General features: G+C 45.1%; 1 protein-coding gene across 1 annotated transcript in view; it reads left to right on the top strand.

Moving 5' to 3' along the window:
• Csgalnact1 (chondroitin sulfate N-acetylgalactosaminyltransferase 1) overlaps positions 1-26,143 on the top strand; it is a 313,956-nt gene that overhangs the window by 283,922 nt on the left and 3,891 nt on the right. Inside the window, exons 7-9 of the mRNA XM_027927004.3 lie at positions 15,081-15,259; positions 16,128-16,222; positions 24,986-25,067. Coding sequence (XP_027782805.1) covers positions 15,081-15,259; positions 16,128-16,222; positions 24,986-25,067 — 356 coding nt within the window. The remainder of the gene's footprint in view (positions 1-15,080; positions 15,260-16,127; positions 16,223-24,985; positions 25,068-26,143) is intronic.

Here is a 26,143-nt window from a genome sequence, read left to right as displayed (position 1 = left end):
AGCTTTTGGGGACACCTCATATCTAAACCACACCAATGGATTTTTTCACTAACAAAATAAATGGCCCATCATGTACCAATGGCACTACCATGCTCCCCTTTGATTGGTCACCGAGGTTTGTAGGGCTTAGTTGAGTGATTGTGCAAGTAGTTTCTACAAATACATGAAGCTTTGAGGGTGGTCAGCAGTACTCAGTGTCAGAAATAGTCTGAATAGGTCCACCTTGCTTAGATATAATCAGGACCCTCTGTTATTACTGGTAAATGGTCACATGATAATGGATATGGAAGGATAAGATTGCAGGATTGAGAGCATTTAGTGTTGATTTTCATGCTTGTTAGTGGTTTTGTATTAAAGGACACAAGATCAGAATGCTAATTAAAGTTCTTCAAACATTCTAAAGCAAAGGACACCAACTATAGCTCAAAGGTCAAATTTGGCCACCTGTTTTTGTGAAGTTTTAAAAGAATACAGGCACATTCAGTTTGTTTACATATTATTTATGGCTGCTTTGCAGTACAACTGCAGGCAGAATTGAGTAGTTATAACCAAAACTATTAAAAAACATAAACCATTTACTATGTGGTCCTTTACAGGAAAAATTTGCTAACCCCTAAAGCAACAGGGGTTTTTAAGATTATAAAAGTAGTTAACAGCCTAAAGTTAAGTAAGGTCCATGTTTCAAGGAGATCAAATAGAAAAAAATAATTGAGTATCCTATATGAAAGTAAAATAGAAATCTCTATACTCCAATGTGTTGCAATATCCTTCTCATCTCTGCTTAGGAATGAAGAGCGTAAATGATAGAATTCTTGTCCTCTGCCCAGTAGCTAGGTTTCAACATCTCTGCCAAAATCCATTCCTAGACATCGGTTCTTTTAAGTTTCCCAGGTGATTCAAACGTGCATCCTTGACTGGGAACCACTCCAGGGGAAGGAAGTGCTGTACCTGGGGCCGCGCCCTTCACTGCAGCCAGCTGCCCCATTCCAGTGTATTATAAGTAGCTCTCAAGGTGACTCTGCAGTGCAGCCAGCAACGACAAGCTCCGTCCTATGAGGTCTGGCACCTTTTCAGCACATCAAAGAGTGTTCAGACATTTTCTGATGGTTACACTTAGTCTGTTGAATATGTAGAAGGCTCGTTTCAACACGTTATGGGAAATGCCCTTTCCAGTGACTAGAATGCTTAAATAATTTTATCAAGGGATTTTTCTCAGTGCCAAGTTACCCAGCAAGCAGAATTCTCAACCAGAAGGTTGCTTGGTGAACAAAGAATGCACAGAATCAGAACAAGAGAAGTGAATTCATTTGAATGGTAGGGATGGTTTGTCCAAAACCTTAGAAAACATCCAGAGATCAATTTACGCCATACAAAGAACTTTGGATGAAAGAGTTGATTGGTACTTTAAAGTAATGAATACTACACAAACTTTTGCAAAATTAATTTGAGCCTCATTTTTCTGTGTTCATATCCTATTTCTGTGGATAGTTGATGTCTAGTGTAGATGATTTGGGGTGCATCCCCATGGTGTTGGATTGATCAGATGATTTTCATGGGAATCCCCAGAGCTCTGGGCAGTTGCACCAAACTCCACCTTCCAGATAAATCTTGCAAATTGGCTCTGGCATTTAACCTCATCTTTACCACTTAGCACTCTCCAGCCAAACTGGGGGGTCTAGAGCACCCCTTTATCCTCACTCCCATTAATTTCCTCTTGAGATTCCCTCCACCCTCTTTTCCATGTACTCCCTGCCCTGCTGCCATCCCCACCAAAGCCCCACCACAGAACTTTCCCTAAGTCCCAGTTCTCTCCTGCCTGACCATCCTCACTTTCAGCACCTCTTCTATTTGGCACTTGGCATAGGATGCTAAACACATTTCTTTTTATTCCCCTAACTAGATTATAAGCTGCTCAATAAATGATAGCATGTCATGCCTCTTGGTAACGCCAACATTGAGTGCATTGCCACACATAGAAAATGTTTTGTTCAAGGGCAGAAGAATGTCAGTTAATTAGCAAATTTGGACAAATTGAAATCTTTATGTAAACTTAATATGGGAGGCTTTAAGAACATTTATATTTCTCTTAGGGTGCTAAAATTTTTGTTCGATGGTAATTTCTTTTTGAATAATAATAGCATCATTATTAGTTGCATGAATTATTTAATATTCACAGCAACCTTTTAAGATGGATGCTGTTATTAGCCCTGTTTTGTGGGTGAGGAGACTGGGGCTTGCAGAGGTTATTACTCAGCTGTCACCCCTGGCACGTGGGAAAGCCTGGAGTTGAACCTCATCGGTAAAGGCCAGGACTCTCAGTCTTTACATAGAATCAAATTTTCATTCCTAGGTGCCCCCTCCTAAAACCCATAATTATTAGTTGAAGGTAATAAGATTTGTAATCAGAGTAAATGAAATTTATTTTATTTGGAGATTGGTATTGTGATTAAACTGTTCTAAATCCAGCTAAATGCATACATTTTAAGAATATCTAAAAATAAAACCTTGTTTAATGACTAATTTGCAGTGTTTTAGACTCTCTCTCTTCCTAGGCTTACACTTCCTCAAATGAGTTCTACATTTCAGTTGATTGCAATAGATGAGTGTTTTGCAAACTCTGGTTTGTAATTCATTAGAGGATTGTGAAATTGATTTCGTGGGATATGTCCAGTGTTTTTAAAAAGTGAAATAGAATATGATAGAAAATATCAGAATGAATCACAGGTCATAAGGACATATATTGTTTCGTGGAATTTTGATTTCAGTGAACAGTCCTGTGTGTGTGTGTATGTGTGTGTGTGGTCACGTGTGTGCATGAACTGCATTACAATATATGACGTATTCCTATGTGAGGACTGTGGCTAAAATGTGCATAAGCCTCTTCTATAGAAAATAATACATATCAGTTCTCAGTATGCAATTCTTAATCTATGAATTTTTATCATCTTCAGATTATCTCAGATGAAAACTGAGCTCATTGGTTCTCATATACTTTGGCATAATGGGTGTTACTTTTTAAAATGTGGATTCCTAGGATCCCACTCCAGAAATTCTGAGTCACTAGGCTTGAGATGAAACCCAAGAGCTAACTCTTTGAACCGGTTCCATGTGTGATGCTTTGTGATCTGTGGGATACAAAGACTGGGCTAGGTGGATATTTGGTTGGAGCTAACAGGAAATTCTTAAAAAATGATAACTTGTAGATAAATTAGCATGGGTTGACCTTTAACACATTGCAAGTTCATCTTTGTCCAGCCATGAGGTTGCAAAGGCATCTTCCAGAGGAATCACGTGAACAACTGAGGTACTAGTAATTAGACACTGCTCTGCCATTGTGGGTATGATAGCCTGTTGGTTTGTTGTGGTTTTGGGGGACCTTGACATAGTGTGCAAGGCCCTTTGAAGTGACTTATTTGACAAATACCCCCAGGAAGATTTCATCAGACATCCTAGAAGAAAATTTGGAAGAGAAGTTTTGTTTTTTCTTTTTTCTCACTAAAATTTGAGCAGTATCATTTTTAAGAAGTTTTTTTAAAACAGTGAATGTTTAGGTAAGAATCATCTACTAAAATGAAACAAGCTGCACAGTGCATCTCTCCTAAGCAGACAGAGTCCTGGGCTCTGAGAAACAGGCAGGGGTTAGCATTGATTCAGGCACCATCTCAGGCCTGTGGTCAGCTCTCCTGGCTCTGCTGGAAGGTGCCAGTCATGATTCTGCCTGGTGTAGCAGCTCTATGGATCTCTGCCTGCATTCCCAGTTGTTCTTTGAAGGACCTGAGCATGACATATATATCATAGAATTGTGGCAATGTTAAATCTTCCAAGTGTGATTATTATATTTTTAGAATGTTATAAAGGAGAGCATCCTGGGTCTTGGAAGGTATGTGTCTTTGAAGATGAAGTCATCGTGGTATCTGTAACTAACTCTCAAAGAGTTCAGAAGGAAAGCAAGCAAATGTGAAATGTGAACCCTTGGTCAATCTAGGGGAAGGGGAAGTGGGTATTAATTATAATATTCTTGAAACTTTTCTGAAGGTTTAGAATTTTTCCAAATAAAAATTTGGTAAAATAAAGTACCAAAAAAAGGCAAGCATATTAAGTTTATGCAATGAATTATAAAAGAGCAGTTAAAAGAAGAAGGGTGAATCGGCAGAGAACGGAGAAGTGAAGCTCTCCACAAACATGCTCCTCCATAAACAGCAACGTTGAATGGGTTTTTATAAAAGTAGTCAAAATCTACTTTTTCAGAACTTTGCAAATTAACTGAAGCTTGCAGCAATCTGGAGAGCGCTTATCCAAGAAAGATGGCTGAATTTCAGGGTGAAAGAGAGCTGTGTGGTCCTTTCCATTGCCCCATTCCCATCTCCTTCCTCCAGTTCTGCGGTGACCTTGAAATCCAACAGACCACAAGCGCAGGAAGCAGGGGTCCAGATGGGGCTGGAGAGTCCTTAAAGTATCAGCTAGAGAACCGGCATCATCTGAACTGTCTGGGGCTCCCTGGAAGGCCCCACTCACAAGGTGGTCTTTATTGGACTCACTCAGAAATCTTCCAGCACAAAATGCCTTTTCTCAGGTGGACAGTGAGGGGTGTTTGTAAACACTGTGTTTAATTTTGTGGCTGCCCGAGGTGGTGGACTACAGACTAACCAAAAATGTAAAGCTGAGGAATGAGATGCCACCAGGGTTTTGAAAAGGGCCAACCCCATTTCTGAATTTTGGATTATGCTTCAGAAAGATCTGAGCAGGTCCCAGGCTTTCACTTGGGGCTGAACTTGGGGCTCTGTGCAGACAGAGCTGAATTTGAAGATGTACACCGAGTTTATCAGCAAAGATTGGGAGAATTGTTGGCTCTGAGCATTGAAGGAACATTTTGTCCAATCATAGAATTAGTTCAGGAAACTCACTAACCAAACAAACAACAGAAAACCTGGGGGAAGGGGAAGATTCTGATTGCCAGGGTCGCCCCTATATTATACTTAAACTGTCCAGTTTTTAACACAAATTATGAGGCATATAGAGATACAAGAAACTAGGGCATGTGCACAGGGGGAAAAATTCAGTCATTAGGAATTGTCCCTGAGAAAGCTGGGGGGTTGTACTTACTTTCATACTTTCAATCAGATGCACAAAATGTGTTCCAAGAAGTAACAGAAATCACATTAAAGAACTAAAGAAAAGAGTACCTTTTCTCACCAAATAGGGGATATCAATAAAGAGGTATAAATGATTTTATATATATATATATATATATAAATAAATTCTGGAGAGAGTTGAAAAGTGCCATAAATAAAATGAAAAATTCACTAAGCAGGGTGGTGCTCAACTGCAGTTTTGAAGAAGCAGAAGGAAAAAATCAATAACATTAAGATAAGTCAAATGAGATGGCCCAGTCTAGAAAAACAGAAAGAAAAAAGAATGAAGAAAATGAACAGATCTCAGAGACTTATGGGATACTATAAGCACGGAAATCAGAGGGAAAAAATCATACAAATATTTGAAGGAATAATGGCCAATGTTTTCTTCAAAATTGATGAAAAGCATTACTTTATACATCCGAGAACCATGACAAACTCCAAATCGAATAAACTCAAAGAAATCCACACTGGACATATCATCATCAAACTATTGAAAGGTCAGAAAGGAAAAGCATCTTGAAAGCAAGAGAGAAGCAACTGGCCACACCAGGGATCCTTGATAAGACAGACCAGTAGTTAATTTCGGTGAAGATATGGCGACACCATGTCTCCAGCCAGAGGTGGGGTGGCATATCCAAAGTCCCGAAGGAAAAAAACTGTCATACAATAATTCTTTCATTACTAGAAAGATCCACCCTTCAAAACATAAAGGAGAAATTAAGACATTCCTACATAAACAAAAACTAGACACTATCACTCGTGAACATGCCTTGTAAGAAATACCAAGAAGAGTCGTTGGGGCTGAAATAAAAGACACGGGCAGTAATTCAAATCCACATGAATTACTAAAGAACGCCACTGTCAGTCACCATGGGGTAAACATAGAAGGCCATAGAACGTCTTTTTTCTTTGTATCTCTTTTTCTGCTGATTGAAAAGATTTAAATCATTTATTTCATAAAGTAAAAAATGATATAATTTATATTGAAGGACACATAATGAATTAAGATGAAATTTTGAATACAATAGCAGCCCAGAAGAAGGAAATGGGATCTTGTGTACTGTTGAGTGAAATTAAGCATATTTTCAAGGAAAAAAGAGAGAGAGAGAGAGAGAGAGAGAGAGAGAACCTGACTATACCTGTAACAAGTAAATGAATTGATTTAATTTAAAATTTTCTACAAAACAAGAAAGGTCCAAATTATTTTACTGCTGATTTCTACCAACTGTTTAAAGAATTAACATCAATTCTCCACAAGCTCTTTAAAAAAATGTAGAACACTTCCCAACATATTCTATGAGGCATGAATTATCCTGAAACCCTAACCAGTCAAAGACTTCCCAAGAAATGAAAACTATAAGCCAATATCCTTTGTGAATAAAAATGTAAAAATTCTAATTAAAATACTAGCAAACTGAATTTAGCAATGTACGAAGATGATTATATGCAATGACCAAGTGAGTTTATCCCACTAACATGAGATTGGCTTACTGCGTTAAAAAAAAAAAAAAAAATCCATTGTCAATGGATGGATTTCCATAAAAATAAACTAAAGGACAAAAACTATGTGGCTGTCTCAGTACACATGGCAAAACCACTTGATGGAAGTCTAACACTCTTTCATGATAAAGAGAATTTCTCCCACCTGTTAAAGGGATGGAAAAAAAACACTTGTCTATAAAAGTTTCATCAATGAAAAACTGAAAGCTTTCTGTATGAGATCAGAAACCAGGAAAGACATCTGCTTTCATTAATGTTCAACGTTTTACTGGAAGGTTTAGCCAGAACAACTGGGGAAGAAAAAGAAAGACATTTAGACCAAAAAGGGAGAAGTAAAATTCTCTCTATTCACACAGTACATGATCTCTCTCTAATACAGAAAATTATAAGAAATCCATAAAAATGTGTTAGAGCTAATAATATCAACAATGTTGTATGTACAGGATGGGCATTAAAAAGTTGATTGTATTTCTATACAGTAGCAATAAACAACTTGAAAGTTAAATTAGGATAATAATTATATTTCTAAATGTAAGAAGCTATATCTGTAAAACTCTTAGAAGAAAGCACAGGTATAAATATTCATCACTTTAGGCACTTTTCTCATAGATATGACATCTACAGAACCGAAACAAGTAAAAATGCAAGTAGATAAATTGAACTTTATCAAAATTAAAAACTTTTGTGCAACTATGCAAGTGAAAAAACAGTATCAATAGTGTTATTTGAAAATGTTTGCAAATCATAATCTGATAAGGGTCTAATATTCAGTATATAAGAGAGAACATTTATAATTCAACAGTTAAGAGTCAAATGACCCAATTTTAACAATGCACAAAAGATTTGAGTGGACATTTATCCAAATGGCCAGGAAGCATGTGAGAAGCTGGTGACCATCATTTGTCATTAGAGGAATGCAAGTCAAGTCACAATGTAAATCATACTCTCTAGGATGTCTAAAATCCAAAACCCAGACAATCACAAGAGTCGCTAAAGAGGTAGAAGAATTAGAACTCTTGTCCATTGCTGGTAGGAATATAAATGTACTTTGGGAAATGATTTGTCAGTACTTTAAATGGTTAAACAGAATTATCATCTGACCCCGCAGTTCCATTTCCAGATACAATTAATGCCCAAATTAATTGAAAAAAGATATTCAAACAAATAACTGCACATGAATATTCACAGCAGCATTAATCACAGTATGCAAAAGGCGGAAACAACACACGTGTCCATCATCTGATGAATGGATAAAACAGTGGTAGATCCACACAATGGAATATTATCCAGCCATAAAAGGAGTGAAATGCTGATCCGTGCTTCAGTGTGGCTCAACCTCAAAACCATTATAGTCAATGAAAGAAGCCAAACACAAAAGGTCAATAATGTATGGTTCCATTTATGTGAAATATCATCACAGGAATAGAAAGGAGAGTATTAGCTGTAGGGACTGGAGATGCAGGGTAAGGGAAAATGACTGCTTAACGGGTATGGGCTTTCCTTTTGGGGTGATAATGTGTTGGAACATTTGGAAGGTTGTACAACATGTAATGAATGTCTCTGAGTTTGCACACTTGAAAATGGTTCATTATCATATCATTTGAATTTCATCTCAATAAAATATATACATAAAATGTTCACATGCATACACACATACACACGTGTGCACACATACATAGATACATGGTTTCTGATCAGACAGTGACTCTTATTCCTTCTGTGCTGGATGTGAGAAGGATCTGACTGTGACACTGTTCACACAGCTGATTGCCAGAGTTCATTCAGTTGATCTGGCCGTCTAGATGGTGTCTCCTTCCTCTCTCACTCCTCCATGTGCATCCATCCCTCCCAAGCTCTGTCCAAGAGAACGATCTTCCCTGGTACTCCTTACATGCCCCAGCAGAGCTAGGCGCTCCTGTACTCTGCAAAATGGAATGGGATATATTGCTGGACAGCAGCTGATAAGGACAGAAAGGAAAGAGCATGGTGCCCGGTGGGTGCCAGATGCTGTGCTGGGCAGCTCAAGGAAAGACCCAGGCTCAGGTATACATACGGTGATGTGCAGGGCAGGGAAGCCTGCATCATCAGGGTAGACTCCAAGAAAGGAGAGAGGAATTGTATATCCACATCTTGCAGAGCACAAGAGAGGCTGCAGATCTGGGAACTGTGTCTTCAGGAGCTGAGGTCCCCTCAAGGGCCCCAGAAGCAGAGATGAAAGATTGTGTCCTCCTGGAGATTGCAGCCTGAGGTTACAGCCTGGGTTCTGTGAGATTGTTGTCCCACACCTTCAATGAGACTGCCCCTCGTGGAAGGGGGTGAATCCGACTGATTGGAAAGAAAGCTTCACTCTCTCCTGTTCACAATTGCTCCCCGCACCCTGGAGCAGAAGCACGAAGGTTGGTGTTGCGTTCACCCTCCATTTTTCAAAGAAGACTCCATGGCAGAGGTCTCCTATCAGACCTTTGAATCTTGTTATTTTTCTGGGTATCAGCAAATTTGTTTGGCACCTGCCGAAGCTGGTTTTGCTTTCCCCATTCCAAACAAAATAAACAAAAAATTATATGCATATGGTGAAAAAGAAAAGGCAGCATTTGGCCTGAAAGAAGGCGAATCTAATTAGCTGCAGCCTGCACTGCAGCCACTATGAGGTTCAGGCACATTCACTTGCTCTTCCTAATGGACTGTGGCCTATTTGCCTGTGAAATTTTAGAGCCAGTGGAAAGGCGAACATGAGTTCCCTAAAGAAGCCTGCTAAGACTGGCATGCATGAGCTCAGGATCTAGGGAATTCTAATTGCCGAAAGTGCTTACTGTGAAAAACTGGGTGATAACATGTTTGGTTTTAAATTCTTCACTATATTCAAGTGTCTTCAGTAGGTAGAGTTCATAAAACATTTTGATGTTTAGAGCTACAAGATTTAAAATTAAAAATTATACATTGGACATAATACTTGTTTCTATGCACATTTTTAAAATTTGCCTTTTATTTTTATTTTAAGGGCTATTTTGGGAAGTTGTCACATTAAGACAGTTTCCTTGCAGTTGTGGGAAAAAGTATGTATTTGAGTAAATCATATTAGACAGCAAGATCTTTTATCATTTTTAACCCAGCATTTCTGGGAAATGCAAGTCAATTAGGGAAATTAAATCTCCAGTAGAAACAGTAGCTTTCTCAGTCATTATAACCCGCATAAAAATGACTGTAACCAAGGAGTCCCCACACACGAGATTTTATTATATTAAAGAAAGGAATTGCGTGGGACATTCAAGAGTTGCATCCGTTAATAATGTAATTCAAGAAGAAAAGAAGAAATAATTATGAGCAAGTCATGAGGTCTTTTAAAACTCTGTACACAGATTCATAATAGAAAAATTACATAATATAAAAGGTAGTGTCCACCATGATAGATGCCCGTTTCTCATTAGGCCATAACTGTCATAGGAATGTCACTCAATATGACATTTCTTTATGAGTAAATTTAAATATTTGGAACCAAATGGCATCTTAGCTTTCTCAGCTCTGTTTTTCTGTTATTTCCATATTTGCCATCTTCTTAGAGCTAGGGTTTGGGCCTGTCCTGCAGAAGCCATTGACCACAGCATCTTTCTGATGTGGATTGTGGGCTTGTACAAAACGTAGGGGACTCTGGTGGCCCCCTGAGTTGTGTGCACTTTCCTGGGAAGAGGTAGGCACCTCCTTCCAGACAGATCTGAAATGCGCCTTGGTATTTTCCTCGTGCTCATCTCTTTGTTCCCCCAGTGTTAATGGATCATCCCCCGTGTCCCTGTGTGTGCCGTCAACTACATGGTGCTGGGTAATCTCTGAAGATAGGGAAAAAAGGAAGTGAGGCCGTTGGTGCCCTGGAAGGGTTTGGAGTTGAGAGCATCCCAGATGTTCTCCTACAAGCAAAGGCACAAGAAGGCAGCAAGACATGAGGGAGAGGCAGAGGCAAAAGGCCTGGGGGCCGGGAGAGGGCACTTCAGTTTGCAGTGAAGTCTGAGAAGTGGTGACTCCTGATGTGAGCCTTGGAGATGAGTGTGATTGTCACGGGAGTGGGTGAAAAAGCCTGTTGGGGGGAGGGAACACGGAGCAAGGACAGGAGGCCCAGCCATGCCCACTCCTTGGCAACTGGTCTATGGTGAGCCTCTATCTACTCCTGACTGGTCCCTGTGGTTGGGGGAACAGAAGACCATGGTACAGTGCCTGCCTCTGAACCATGACGGTCTGCACTGGGAGTGTAGCCTCATGTCTGTGTTGTGCTCATCCCCAAACCCACTCCACCACACTTGCTTGGGAAAATCAGTGTTTTGAGCTGAAATGTGTCACTGCTTTGGCATGCCTGTTAATACCCTGCTGAGCAGGGAGCGCTCTCGTCTAGAGAGGCAGTCCCCCACCTGATGAGCAGCCTGTCTAGATGAAGATCACAGGCCCCGCTGATTGGCAGGAGCCACCTCCTCTCCATCCCGTTGCAGCTGTGTCTCAGAGGCCCACGGCTGGAGCTAAGTTTGGGGAGGGGTCCCACTTCCAGGCCAGAAGGTTTGAGGATGTATTTATCTCTCTGCTCTGGGAAAGAAAGGAAGTTGAGCTGCTCTGATTATTCTCCTTCTGTTTCCAGCTCATCCCTCTTTCTTCAAGAGTGTTTAATAAATATCAGGGGCCTGGCCCAGTGGCAAGGAGGGGCTCCTGCAGGTTATTGGCTAGTTAAAAGCAGCATGGGTTGAGGAAGCACAAGGGAAACTAGTGCCATTATCCCCAGTCAGGCCTAGAGGCCTGGATGGCCTGACAGTCGTGTGGCTCACAGGGAGCTAGCACTCAGGGGCCTTTCCAGCACCTGTGACTGGCTTGCAGTGCTTCCCACGCCAGCGATGACTCTGTCCCCACCCTGCCTCCTGTGTACGCTTTCATCCGGCCTCCCAGTCAGGGCTTGGTGAGTTGTCAGGGCTTCAGACAGGGGCCAGCATGGATCCAGGCTGCCAGGCCAGCCAGCAATCATGTGGCACTCTGCGTCCTGCCGCGTTGCATGGGGTGGTTGAGGGAGCCGAGCAGAGCCGCAGGGCACAGAGCGCTGCGGGCACAGGGGATGGGCAGAGGTTGTCAGTGCCGTGTGCACACTGACCTCACAAGTCCCTGGGGAAACAATTCATGGGACAGAGGGGGCCTGTCCTGGGGCTGTCGCATTTCATATCTGTCCTGATGGAGGGAGCTGCAGCCATGTGTGCTCCAGAGAGTGGATTAAAATGCACATTCGGAATGGGCCGTGCCACGAAAATAACACGGGTTGTCTCATCCTCATAGAGAGATGGACTGGACAGAAAGGAAGCAAAGTGCCTTTTGGTTGGGCCAGAGCAAGTGCTCCCCAGCACCCACTTCCCTGAATTCTCTTTCTCTGGAAGCAGTAGATTGAAGCACAGAGGTTGATGTTAAAAAAAAAAGAAAAAAAAAGTTCTTCCAAATTAAGGTCATTCAAATCTTAGGTGCCATGAATTCTCCCTCCCCTTTCCCAGTCACTGTGATTGTGATTGTCCTACAAGTCCAGGTTCTATTCCATGGAGCAGAGAGTAGAGAGCAGCGTTTATTAGCAGCAGCTCGAGCCAGAGTTTGGGGAACTTTTGTGCAGAAGAAGCCATATTAATTTATGGGTTGGGTGAGCATATACACCAGGTCACCAGTCTCTGTTTGAACTTGGTGGCACTCAGCCGTCCACTGTTCATTTGCCTCTCTGTCACCCACGGGCCGGTTGTATCTTTAGCACTGTGAGCTCATTTTCAAATGCTGCCTTGTCGTCTTCATTGTTTAATGTGATTTAACTTCCCCCAAATATGTGACACATCGGTACACATGGACTGTAGACTGTTTAGGGAGGGAAATCCTGATGCTGTGGTTCTTTTAATGCAGCTTATTTATTGATTGATTAACTGATAAAAATTATTTATTGATTGATTGGTTGATATCAGGGATTGAACCCAGGCTGAACCCATAGCTTAGCTTTGCCACTAAGCTATAATCACAACCCTTTCATTTATTTATTTGTTTTATTCTGAGACAGGGTCTCAATAAGTTGTTTAGGGCCTCACTGAGTTGCTAAGGCTGGCCTCGAACTTGCGATCCTCCTACCTTAGCTTCTCAAGTCGCTGGGATTACAGGTGTGCGCCTCCACACGGGGCTAATGCAGCATATGAAGGAGCAACATGCCTCTTGCCTTTGCAAAAGTTGCTTGCTATCATTCAAATAAAATGCATTCTTTGTATTTGAAATCTCTTGTGATAGATTCTATAAATGCTCCTGGAGGAGGTATTTGAATTATGAGCTCATTCATTGTGTTTGAAAATGTCAGTGTTCTCTGCTCTGCAGATTAGCTACCAGACCTCCCTGACATTAAGGGAGCAGAAGTTCCAAAGAGCATAAACTTAGAAACAAATGAAAAAAAAAAAAAAGACCTATTACAGGATGCTAAAGCAAGACAGGCCCCAGGCTGGACACTCTCTTAGATGAACAGATGAAAATCCAGTCTTCCCCGGAAGTTGGTTGTGCTGACTTCTGGAAGCTAGGGCTGTAGAAACCCCAGCAGACATGAAGCTGGCTGCCAGACCTTCACATCACCCGTGTGTGTTTGGAGACAGGGATGTGGCTCTGTCCTTAACAGTGCTAGACCTAATACTGAGAAGGCTGTGGAGCCCAACTACGGTGCTACTCACAGAAAATATGGACTGAGGTCCCGTATCCAGATCAAAGGTTACATATAAAGTTCTAAGAGGAGGAGAGTCCCTCAAATGTAGAGCAGGGCTGAATTGAATGCAGAATTAAGGAAAAAGAAAACTTGGAGGCTAAAGGGACCTTGCAGCTCTGCACCTGCTGGATTTTGTTATAAGGAAACTGAGGAAAGAAAGACGAAGTGACTGGCCTTTAATAAATTAGAGGCAGATCAGGGCTCAGAACCATTTATATACCCACACGTTTATTCACAGATGTCTGTTGAACGTCAGGTGGGAACCAGGCACGGCTCCAGGTTTCCTGACTCACAGAGGAGGGCTTTTTCCACCATGAGGCCTTCTGCCCTGATCTCAATCTGAAATGCCCTGTCTGGCATCAGACTCAGACAAGGCTGGGCCCACAGATTCCTCAGATAAAAATCCAAGCCCCGCTCAGATCTGAAAGAAGATGGTAACTCCAAGAAGGAAAAGCACAACTGGTTTCACTGATAAGATGACCAGATATGAGTACAACTTAGCATCGGAAGCGCTTATGACTCTGTATTTGTGTTGACCTTTAACCAAGAGAGTGACTTCGAATAGAGACTTTTTTAAAAAAATGGAACTTGGCTTCCCTACCTTTTAACTCTGTCAAGATTAGAGAGAAATTGGGGAATGGTGGGCCTGGGAGGGAGGGTGAGGAGTTGGGGAAGGGGAATCCACTATGAAAGAAGGGTGGTGTTGGCAAGAAGAGGGGGACCCGCCAAATGCCAGGCCCTGCACACACAGGAACTGGAAGGTGGGCCCCTCCTTCCTGGAGGGAGGCAGTCCCTGTCCTGCTTTACGCTGAATGGTGAATTCTGTTTTGCTCGACATATGCCTCTTCCAAAGGTTCTCCTGTGCCTGGATAAGAACAGCAAACTGAAGAACCATCTTGACTTCCCCACCCGGGGCCTGGGAATCCTCGGGAGCTAATGACAGCGCTGCTTCCAGAGTGCCTTGTGCTGTCTGATAACTAATTTATCTGATAACTAATAACTCTGTGAGACAGTCAAGGGAGGTGTTATTATTCCCACTTTGCAGATGAGGCAACCGAGGTTCAGGAAGATTAATGGGCTTGCCTGCCTCTCAGAGCTCATGTGCCGGAGGTCTGAGGCCGTCCCAGTCTTCTGGCTCCAAGCTGGGATTGTTTTCCGCCATCCTCTACTGCTTTACCTGAGGGTGGGGAAGGAATCCAAGTTTCAGTCCGTTTGGGGACAGATACACATCAAGAATATTTTTTTTTGCCTAGCTCCTGGATTTAAATGCAGATGAGAAGATGCCAGGAGGGGCCCATTCCATGGTAATTTAATTTCCTCGGCTCAGTAGATTCATTTGGGTGACTGAGGAAGCATGGAGATTTCCCATGGGGTGTGTTTGTAGTTTTGCTGGTTCAGGCTTTCTCCTTCACAAAAAAAAATCGTCAGTAGTGATGACAGCACAGTTTTCAACGTGGGGAAATTGCCAGACACACAAGAGGAGGAAAAAAATCAAGTCAAAAGTTTGCTATGTGTTCTTGGTCCTCTCCATCCCAAGGGTTCCACTGAGTCTGTACCTGCCTGGGTGGTCCCTCCCTGCACCCTTCGGGTTACAGAAGAAACAGGGCAAGAGGTGGATGGTCCTGGCCATGTTTTTTCCCCTGGGAATTCTGTCAGCCTGGGAAGAAACTGGGCGTGGGAACGTCTGTCCCTGATTGTCTCTTCATCTTCCCGTCTAGAGCCGCCAACTTCAGGAACTTCACCTTCATCCAGCTGAATGGCGAGTTTTCCCGGGGAAAGGGACTGGATGTGGGAGCCCGCTTCTGGAAGGGAAGCAATGTCCTGCTGTTCTTCTGTGACGTGGACATCTACTTCACCTCTGAATTCCTCAACACGTGCAGGCTGAACACACAGCCAGGTGTGGCCCTCTCCCCCAGGTGTCATGCTCTGCAGTTCACTCTGATGTCCTGCCTCACCAGGCTCATTTTACCCCAGGGACACAGAAAGGGACAGTCATCTGGTTTGGTCTCTTCTTGGGTGCCACAAGGCAGGCCTGGCAGACACCATAATTCTGGGACTCAGTCCAGAGTTGGTTTGTGTAACCCCGTATCCATGTTCTACTGGGAGGTCAGCCTTAGTGGCCATCACAGGGGAAGGTGTGATGAGGAGGACAGGGACTGTTCCAATCCAAAGGGAAAAGGGCATCTGTGGGCAGATACCAAGGCCAGGGGAGGGGGCTGTGAGCAGAAGGAACCCACATTATGAAAATTATTTCAATAGACTTTGCTTGGGCAGGAATGATAATCAGCTAAGAATTATTGGCATGGCATATTAGTTGTTAAAATATAGAAACTCTTCCTACTTTGGGGAAGATTTCCTGTATTTCCTATACTTTGGTAAAGAGCAACTACTCTGAGCTCTCTACCCGCTGCTGCCCTGTCACTCAGGCTCCCTGGCAACCCTTGAGACTGCCCTGGATCCAGCCATCAAAGGGTTAATATTTGCCAAGCAGGGGAACCAGGACTCTTCTTCCATACCCACCTCCTTGGTGGGTACCCAGTGCTAGAGCCACAGACTATGGAGATCTTGAACATTATCCCTGCTCTGGGAGGGCAGAAATGTTTGAGCATCTGATTGACAGGTCTACCTGGGGCTGTGCTTGTCAGATCTATTTAAAGTTGAGAGAAGAGAAAAAAGAAAAGTGGGTGCAGATATCCAGGATGTCCCAGAGGCTGAATGTCAATGAATCTGTCCCTTTAAGCAAATGCTTGTTTTCTGGTTTGCAGGGAAGAAGGTATTTTACCCAGTCCTTTTCAGCCAGTACAATCCTGGCATAATCTACGGCCATCACGATGCGGTCCCTCCCCTGGAACAGCAGCTGGTGAGTAATTACCCCGCGGATCCCTTTGTGCGGCTGCTTTGTGGCTTTCATTACCAGGGGTGCCTGACCGTGAGGAAAGGCTAGTGGGGATCTGTGGATGGATTCCCTCAGTAGTTTTTAAGTTGAGCAGATGTTCTGGCCTTTGCTCCCAGCGCCTTGTTGATTGAAAGTGTTTGCAGTATTTAAAAGTGGAAAATAAATAGGAACGGTACCTTACAGGAGGGTAATTTCACACCTTCATAGTTTTCTTCTATGATTTTGGGGCACGAGTGTTATTGCGTGGTGACTGAAGCATACTTTCTCTGTATTATTATAAAATCCTGCCACATGACAAAGGTGAGATTAATGTTTCCATTGGTCAGGTGGAAAACAGACACTGGAAAGAGGCGGCTCACCACGGGGCACAGGGCTAGCCGTTGGGGAACGAGGGCTGAGCCAGGTCCCCAGTCCTGGATCTTCCTCATGGCAGGACAGTTCCCACATATCAGCAGGCCTGGGTGGACATTGGCATCAGAGGTGTCATTGGCAAGGTGGCTTTTGAAGGAGGAGTGGAGAGACCTCTCTGCTAAGATCGTGGCTACACAGGTGATGGGCCAGTGACTCTCGAAGCCAGATGTCATGACAGACTGCTGGTCCCTTCAGCAGAAAAGCAGCACAGGCATGGGGTGGGGGCAGGGGGCAAACAGGAAGAAGATCTCCACTGAGCCTAGGCTGCCCCTCCAAGAATGCATTTCCTGTTGCTTTAGTCTCCTCTGATCCATGGGACATGTTCCAAAACCCCCAATGGATGCCTGAAACCATGGGTAGTACCAGATCCTACACAGACTGTTTTCCCCTATATATACACACCTATGATAAAGTTTAATTTATAAATCATAGTAAGAGATTAATTAATTAGTAATAGAATAATTATGACAATATGCTATAATAAACATATTTATTTCTAGAATCTTCCATTTCATGTTTTTGGACTAGTATTGGCTCTGGTATTGAACCTACTAAAAGAGGTGGAGGGGGTGGCTTTTGTACTGTTGCTCATCCTCCCTTCAGAGAGGTGAGATATCTTGTCCTCAGCTGCATTTTAGTTGGGGCTGAATCTTTGGGGTGCTCCGACCAGGGGATGTACTGTTCTCCCTTGCCCTATGTAGATCCGCCTCCTGTTGGGACAAAGCAAGTTTCTTCCCATTGAGTAACCTTGAGGGGGAAGGAAGGAAATCTGGTTCATGAACGTGACAGAGTCTCTCCTGCCCCTATGCAAGGGCAAGTGAATGAATTTCCATAGAAAACATGCGTGCGGTGAAATTCTTTTGAGGACTACCTCTGTGTTTAGTTTCTGCAAGTAGCAAATCTATTGTCTCCAGGCCCATCCTGTGCCCTGCACCCACCCTCCCTCCCTCCCTCCCCGGTTAACCTCTGGCAGCTGATGGTATGATCATTTCCAAAATGTGGCAGCTTTGAGGATCTTCAGGCTAGACACAGATTTCTCACCCATGTCCTAGTGTGGTTTCCGTGGGTTCAAGCCAGGAGACACACGAAGAGAGAGAGTGCCCCATGAAACTTTAGCACCATTGTATGTCTGTTGATGTAGAGTACCTTTAACCATGCTTTATACAAACAAACTATACATTTTTACTCCCCAAGAGCCAGTTCTCATTTGCTTACAAGTGAAATCTCCCCCCATCAAGACAAACTTCTCATTTTCTGTCCTGAAGAGTTTTAACCTTCTAATAAGGTTTAAGGGAAAAGTAGGGCACAGAGTTTATTTTATTTCAGCCAATCAGAATAAAAGTTCCTTTAGTTTCAAATGTGATTAATTCGTTAGGTCAAACTCTTAAAGACCTTATTTGCTTGCAAAGGAGTTCTGCTCATTTTGCAATTTAAAGGTTTTATCCTTGTATTATTATTCCAACAGAGAAGCAGGTACAGAGCGATGTTACAGTCAGCACAGTTAAGCTGGTCTCCCAGAACCTCAGACGCAGTGGTCAAGACAGAAACAGCTCAGATTTCCTGAGTCCACCGCTAGAAGGGCTGAAATATCCTGAAGCCTTTGACATTTAATTACAGAAACATTTTGACCTCTCCCAGAGCACATGACTCTGCTATTTTGGAGTTTAATATTTGTGATTATTTAATCTGAGGAAACAGGACACTCCAAAAGTTCCCCATCCACCAAAATAAAAATTAAGTCACCTTCTTTACTGGACATGCCATGTCTTAAGTACCTGCTGCTGCCCAAGGGCTTGGCCCAGGTGAGTCAGAAGGACTGCAGCAGGTCCCTGTATTCCTAAGTGTTTGTGAGAGATCTCGCCCGGCTCCTCCTGCAGAGGTGGAATGACTGATCCAAGATTGCCCAGCCTCTAGTGTCAGAGCTGAGCCTCAGGCCAGGATTTCCTTCCTCCAGTGCATTGGAAATGGATTTGCTGAGGTTCAGGATAAGAGCCAAAGTGTGAAAGCAGTAGGCTGCTGACAAAAATCCCCAAGGCAAACATCAAATTGGGGGAAATCAATATAATGGAGATGGAGTGTGTGGGTGGTGAGGAGGTATAAAATAAAAAATAATGACTGGAGATAGATAAATTAGGAAAGACCTCCTCCTGAGGGGACGTTTTGGCTCAGTCTAGGAAGAAGTGGTTGCACATCCATTAACAAATCTTGATAGCCTTCCCTGGAATACCTCGGTATCACAGGCCAGGGGGGACATAGGTCCAGAATGCAGCTGTAATGAAAGTTACTTATGCACACAAGTCAACCTTTCCCAGCAGCCCTGAAAATATGACCTCGTTTGTCAATGTGTCAGTTATTACTCCTCATGACTGTTGCCACTGTCGTTTTCTATTTTGCTTGCAGATAAAAGCAAGGAACTGAATGTATGAGGGTGCATGTGTGCTCAGACGACTTGTTTCTTCACCTTTGAGCACAGGCCATTAGGAATAAGTAATAAGTGACATCACAGGATTTTATACCAATATTTAATTTTTTGAGTTTTCGGCCGCGAGATGAAACGGGCTGATGCTTTCCTGTAGAAACACCTCGCTGAGAAAGGAATGACTATCATTTAAATAAATGTTCACTTGAGACATTCCACTTTCCTGGCTCGAGCTTTGCTACTTCTTTCCTAGGTTCCTGCAGGAGCCTCCTACCACTTCTATCTTTAGATCCTGACCCTCCCCTACTCTCTAGTCTTTTCTTCACCCTCTGCCAGGGATGTGTTTCAAAAACACAGATTAATTCCATTTTTTTTTTCTTTAAAAAAAAAAAGTCTTTCATGGCATGAAGCCAGTGGTGTGCTGGTAAATGTTTAACAACCCACTCTCTGAAAAGGGGGGGAAAGGGGGGAAAGGCCCTGATGATGGGGTGTGCCAATTTCCAATGTGTAAATACTCCCACTGCGGCCTATTTCAGGGTACCAATGTGATGTCGCATGAACAGAGATCTGCAAAGGGACGGCACAGTCCTTGGGAGCTGGTCCTAGTGGCTCTAGCACACTACAAGACTGACCCCCCTCTTGGGATTAATTGTCCTCCACAAACTGACTCTAACCTGATGACAGAGAGTGTGTCTGTAACCCTGCCATCAGGCACTTGGTACCAGCAAGAGAAACACCCAGGCCGACGCGCTGCCAATGGCACAACTGCTCACCATTTCTCATGTCCTCAGTGTCAGATGCAGCTTCTCTGCCCGCTGTGCAGCCACTCCCAAATTTTAAATGCAGGGACTTTGTACCATTCTGTTCAGCACAGGAAGGAGGCTGGCTCCTATCCCCACCCTCCCTCAGATTACACCCCTACCTCTCTAACTCCTTTCAAACAGTGTTTTATGCAGACCCACACTTTAGCTTTTAAAAATTGCCTGCTGAGCACAGCACATCGAGTGCATCCTTGCAGTGTGTTTTTATTTATTAGGGAAATACACACTCACAGAGTTAACAAAAATAATTAGCGGACACCATTTCACAAGTCCATGCTGTGCCCAAATCAGCTCATGGGATGCTCTAGAAGGATTATTCTCACTTTGCAGATGAGGAATTTGAGGTTCAGGGAATTTAAGACACGTGCTCAGACTCCCACAGCTGCTGAGTGACAAAAGCAGAAACTCAAGTGCCACGCTGGGCTGAGGGTGCCATTGGCAGGGCACACATCCTTTGGCCTCAAAGTGCTTCAGGAGAGGAAAGAGCCCTGTTCCTGAGCTGAGAGAACCCGGGTGATCCCTTGGCAGAACGTGGCCTTGGAAGAGGCAGTCTCTTTGAGGGGTTGGGGGAGGGCAGATGCTGATTAAAGAAGGCTTGTGGGAAAATGGGAGTTAGTGCAAACCTGGGAGGAGATGGCACTGGAGCCCATTCTTAAGTGAATTTTTTGAAAGTGGTGGCTCCAGAATACCTTATTGCTCCAGCAATGGAACTGGGATTGTCCCAGCAATCCTAGCGTTGCTCTGGGCTTGCCTACCGCAGGCTAAGTGAACTTGGCCACATCATTCCGCCTCCATACACAGAGGCCACAAAAACGAGGACATTCCTGGAATCTTTTGCAATTTGATCCCTGAGCCCCAAATAATAAGGAATACACAGCACAAGGGGTATGTGTGGTGGGGTATCCAACCCAGTCCTAGAAGCCGCTGCCATTCAGGGTGTCTCATGCTCACTGAGAAGAATCTGCTACCTAAGTAGCAGCAAAATGAAAATGCAGGAGCATGTCCAAAGGCATTGGGGATCTTAAGATGGCGACAGCAAGCACGCGGTCTTCCAGGTGTGGGGCCCAGCGGTTCACATGCCCATCATCCTGCCGTAGGCATTCCTGGTGAGTGCCAGGCTGGGCGACCAGCTTTGGTTCTTGGGAGACTCTCTTCGATTTGGAGGAGCTACTCTGCCTGAGTATCTGTTATTTATTTTATGTTTGGGTCCAGATTGCTTCGTGGGCAGAGGTCCAAGGCGGCACCGTAAACCAGACAGGCGCTGCCTGCCAGCGGGTGCCCATGCAGCTGCGGGGCGGGGCGCCCGCCTTCCCCAGCCTGGGGAGAGATGCTGATTTCTGCTTTGTGTTTGGGTCCTAATAGAAAATAATCACCCCGTCACGTGGATCGCCCACAGAGCAGCGGCTCTGGGAACTTCCTGCGGGAGAGCAGGCCTGACCACGTCCTGGCGTGGTGTGTTGGCCTGCGGTGCTGAGCCTGCCCTCAGGGGGGACAGGTGGCACTGCAGGGAGAGATGAGAGGCCAGCCGTGGAGAGACATTGTTAAACGAGGGTGGCTGCGTAGACAGATGGTGAAATGCAAGAAAGGCTTCTCTTTTGAAGTTTACTGTTAGGGTCTCTCCCCACCACCACCCCCGGGGCAGTAGACACCATCGATGCATATGTCTGAGAGTTTTTGAGAAGTCAGTCAAGCCCTCCGCTGTGGGTCCCAGGAGGGGGAAGACACTTTTATCTGTTGATCACAGGATTTTTTTTCTTTAATTTTCCTCTTTTTAGTTATGCATGACAGTAGAATGTATTTTGACATATTATATATGCATGGAGTATTCTTGTGGTTGGACATGGTGTGGCGTTTCACTGGGGGTGTGTTCATATATGAACTTAGGAAAGTTATGTCTGATTCGTTCTCCTGTCTTTCCTATTCCCATCCTCCTCCCCTCCCTTTATTTAATCCAATGAAAACTTATATTCTTCCCTCCTCCCACCCCCTTATTGTGTGTTAGCATCTGCAATAACAAAGAGAATATTTGGTCTTTGGTTTGGGGGGATTGGCTTATTTCACTTAGCATGGTAGCCTCCATTTCCATCCATTTACTGGCAAATGCCATAACTTCATTCTTTATGGACGAGTAATATTCCATTGGGTCACAGGGTTGTGGCATCACCACTGGACTTCCTAGGCCTTTGCTGAGTCACTTGCTGACAAGTATCTGCCACCTGGAGTGTGTCTGTTTCCACTGGCTGCTGGGAACTGTCTCTACCCTAGGATTGTGCCCCTCTTACTCATGGGAGCATCTATGGAGTGCCTGCTGTGTGCTGGACAGTGTCTGGGTGCTGGAGATATAGCCCTGAATGAGACCAAGGCCCTGACTTTGGTTCACCCATGGTGGTGGGTGACGACTGTCAGCAAACGGAGGCATGAATGTGACAGCGGACCATTTCAGAGAGTCAGGCGTGTTATGGAGAAGATGAACCAGGGTGACGACACGGAGTGTGACGGGGTGGCAGGTGTACTGGAGAAAGATCTGATGCTACCTTGGGTTTCCTAATAAGAAATGATGGCTCCTCAGGTGTAAGAAGCACCACCATTCTGTTCCACTAGTCAGGAGGGTCAGGACAGCCGCTCTGAGCAATGGGATAGGAGCAGAGCCCAGGGGTGAGCAGGGCAGGGTGAGCAGGTTGAAGACTGCAGTTTCCAAGCCTTGGATGCCTGAGACATCCATGTTTGTGGGGCAGGAAGCAGGACTGTGTACCGGGGAGAAGGGAGGAGAGGTGGAGGGGAAGCAGGGGAGGCCAGGTAGTGGAGGGACAGAGGTTTCCCGTGGATTCTCTTCTGATTGCTTTGGGGGGATACTACAGGGTTTTTGCTGGGAGTGTAATTGGTGTTGGAGAGCACTCGCTCCCTCCCACCAGGCTGCTCTTGAGGGCTCCCTTCCAGTCCCTGCCGCAGCCCGCTGTGGTGGGGGAACCTCTAATGAGTGAACTCCATCTTGCCCTGGAATTATGTGCTGTGGGCACAACCAAGTCGGTTTCCACAAAGGGCTGCATTTCACTGAGCTCCTCACTTGGTGGCTTTCTGTGGCTTGCCGACCTCAATGACTGTTTCTACAGCTCACTCCCCTGGTCTGGTCGTAAATCAGCTTGTCCCCGTCATGCTGTCCCCAGGTGAAGGGCGCCCTTCACCTTGCTCCACCTTGTCGGGCACTACATGGACTCTGACGGCTTTCCCCATTGGGAGCGTTTTCTTCTAAATCCCACGTAGACCTCAGCCAAATGTGTGAAGTGTGGACACTGGCTCTTCTCTGCAACTCCACTTTTATCCAGAAACTTAGAGGACGGTCTGCATCCTGGCCAGCAAAGGGGCCATGAAGCCGTCAGCTGCAATAGAAATCTCTACCTGGGGTGTCAGGGATGGAGCAAAATCCCGTTTTTAAAAAATGACCTAGTGGAGATTTTTCCAGAATTTCCTGCCTTGCAAAAAAAAAAAAAAAATCTTTCCAGCTGATGTTAATAAAATGTCCTTGTTGTCTGGAGGTGTTTCAGGGCAGCCCTTGGTCCTGAGGTGGTTTGGAAGAACATCCAACGGGGGCAGCTTTTGCCCAAGAACCTCCCTAGGTCCCCCTCTCCCTCAGGCAGTTGTGACGTGTTCGTAGTGGAGTGGACGACCCCTACAGGTGGGTCCTCGTACAAATAAGATGGTCTCATGGGTTCCAAGGGAAAGAATTTTAAGATGTGATGAATCCCTTTAAAAACCATTTGTCAAATATAATTTAGGCTCTGGGAAGCTTCTGGAAGATGGACTAACAGTGATAAGATACAGGTTTGGATGTGAGAGCTAGAAGAATCCTTAGGGGTGATTAGTTCAACACCGTCATCTTATCGAAAAGAAAATAGAGGCCCCAAGAAATGAAGGAAGCTGCCTGAGCTGAGGTGGCCGTCCAGTGGTCAGGTTGGGACAAGTCCCTGCCACTCCTCCCCATTCACTTACTGTTTCTATTTAGTGGCCAACACAGTCACGTGTCCCAAAAGGGGACCTGCTGCCTCTTGGGCTTGGGGAGGGGACTGCTGTCCTCTTAAGTACCTATGTGTCCTGCAAAAGTAAATCATAAAAATCAACTATGAAGGCCTCAAAAACAGGGGCTGGGGCTGGGGCTCAACTGAGCGCTTGCCTGGCATGTGTGAGGTGCTGGGTTCGAGTCTCAGTACCACACAAAGATAATAAATAAATTAAATAAAGGTATTGTGTCCATCTACAACTAAAAACAAATCTAAAAAAGATCTCAAAAAAATTATATATATATATATAGAGAGAGAGAAATTTTTCAAAACATTTTGCTGCCTCAGCAAATCTCCTGGATATTTACTGCAAAGCAAGAGACTGAGCAGAGCCAGGTCTCACTTTTTTTAGACAGTCGCAGCTTGGATGGCCTCTCGGCAGCCCTGTAGGCTGGCACCTCTGGGTGGCCTTCCTGGAGCAGCCTGGATGAGTGGGCAGCGTCTTCCTGCAGGGCCTGGCCTCTGAGCGCCCTTTTCCTCAGCGAGAGAGAGGTTTCGGAGCTGGGAGCCTGGAACAGAGCGAAGTTTCTTTTTATTCCCGGAGGGAGTGGTGTTTGTGGGCTGCGCCAGGACGGCTGAATCCCGACTTGTTCTCTCCATCCCTTTTCTCAACTTTCTGAGCCCTCTGCTGGCTCCCCGCCCGGGGCCTGTGTGAGAGGCCCAGGCCTCAACTTCTCTCTGGCACTGGGATGGGGCCAGACACGTAGGTGGCTTTTCCATGGCACTGCTCAAAAACTTGCTCTCCTGCCTGTGTGTGTGTATGTGTGTGTGTGTGTGTGTGTGTGTTTTCATGCCTACACCCTAGAAACATTCCACCCAGAGGTGCCAAAAATCACAAGGCCCCGTTTTTTTTGGAACTGGTGAGCTTACTGTATTCCTGTCTGTGAGGATCAGACCCATCTGTCTCCCCTGGGGCTGGGGCTGTTTATGGGCGGTGGGATGGGCTCCCTCTTCAGCACTGCTCACAGGAGCGTGTGAAGACTGTTTTTCTGGGCCGTATCTGACAGTGCTCTCCTTGTAGGTCATAAAGAAGGAAACTGGATTTTGGAGAGACTTCGGATTTGGGATGACTTGTCAGTATCGGTCAGACTTCATCAACATAGGTGAGGCAAAGCTGCGTCTCTGCTGCCACCCGGAGGCCACTGCCCGCACAGGCCTTGAGGGAACAGCCCCTGTCTGGGAGCCTAGGAGCTGGTGATGAAGAGTGTTGTGGTTTTCTTAACCAATGTGTTCTCCACGTCCTCACCCGCTAGCCTAAGTCAGGCTTGAGGGTGGACAGCCGTAGGCCCCTTAGTCTCTACAGCACCTTGGCTGTCTGTCCTTGTGGCACAGAAGCAGCCCTGGGGCAGGCTGTCCCACACCCCCTCCCACATGGCCTCTGGGCGCAGTGCCCCACCTCTCCTACTGACTTCCTGAGCCTCTGGTAAGGGCCGGAGGGAAACCAGAAAGTTAGGAAAATCCTGCGAGAAGGGACCCAGGTTTCTCTCTGCTGAACTCTTAGAGATGTCAGATGTCACGTCAAACCCTGACAGAGTGTGTAGCTGCTGTCCACTTGCACATGACTCACAAGCCCATAGTCACACAGATGCTCATACACATGTGTACAGTACACACACACACACACACACACACACACACACACACACACACACACCTGTGGGATTCCAGAGCACAGAGAGGAAAGGCCCTCAGGTTCCAGCTGTGCGGACCAGAGTTACCAGAGGCAAGGGGACTTCCTGGGGTTTCACAGTGGGATGTAGCTGGGATGAGGACACAGAGTGTCCTGTCCCCCTTGGAAATACCTCCCCCCCCCCTTAGTGGTGCTTTCACATGTGCCTCTGGAGGGACTGGAATGTGGGTTACAGATGACTAGGTTAAGAAGGAGCAGGCCAGAAACTGGCCCTGGGGTCCTTCCCCCAGTCCTCCCCGGAGCTCTGTCTTTCTCCCTCCCAGTCTCCTCCCTCTCAGGCCCAAACCCTAGAGCTTCCTGTTTTAAAACCAAGGTACAGGAGCAGCCCCTGTTTTGTAGGTTTGTCTTGTTCAGAGCAGATTCTGATGGGCTATAGGGACCCTAGAACCCAGAGAAACCATCAGGTTTAAAAGAAGGGCTGGGTGGGGCTCGGTGGTAGAGCACTTGCCTAGCATGCACAGGTCCTGGGTTCCCTCCCTAGCATTAAAA

Source organism: Marmota flaviventris, chromosome 3, assembly GCF_047511675.1.
Source record: "Marmota flaviventris isolate mMarFla1 chromosome 3, mMarFla1.hap1, whole genome shotgun sequence".
In the NCBI taxonomy this organism is placed as follows: Eukaryota; Metazoa; Chordata; class Mammalia; order Rodentia; family Sciuridae; genus Marmota; species Marmota flaviventris.
This window is presented reverse-complemented; position numbering and strand designations above follow the sequence as displayed.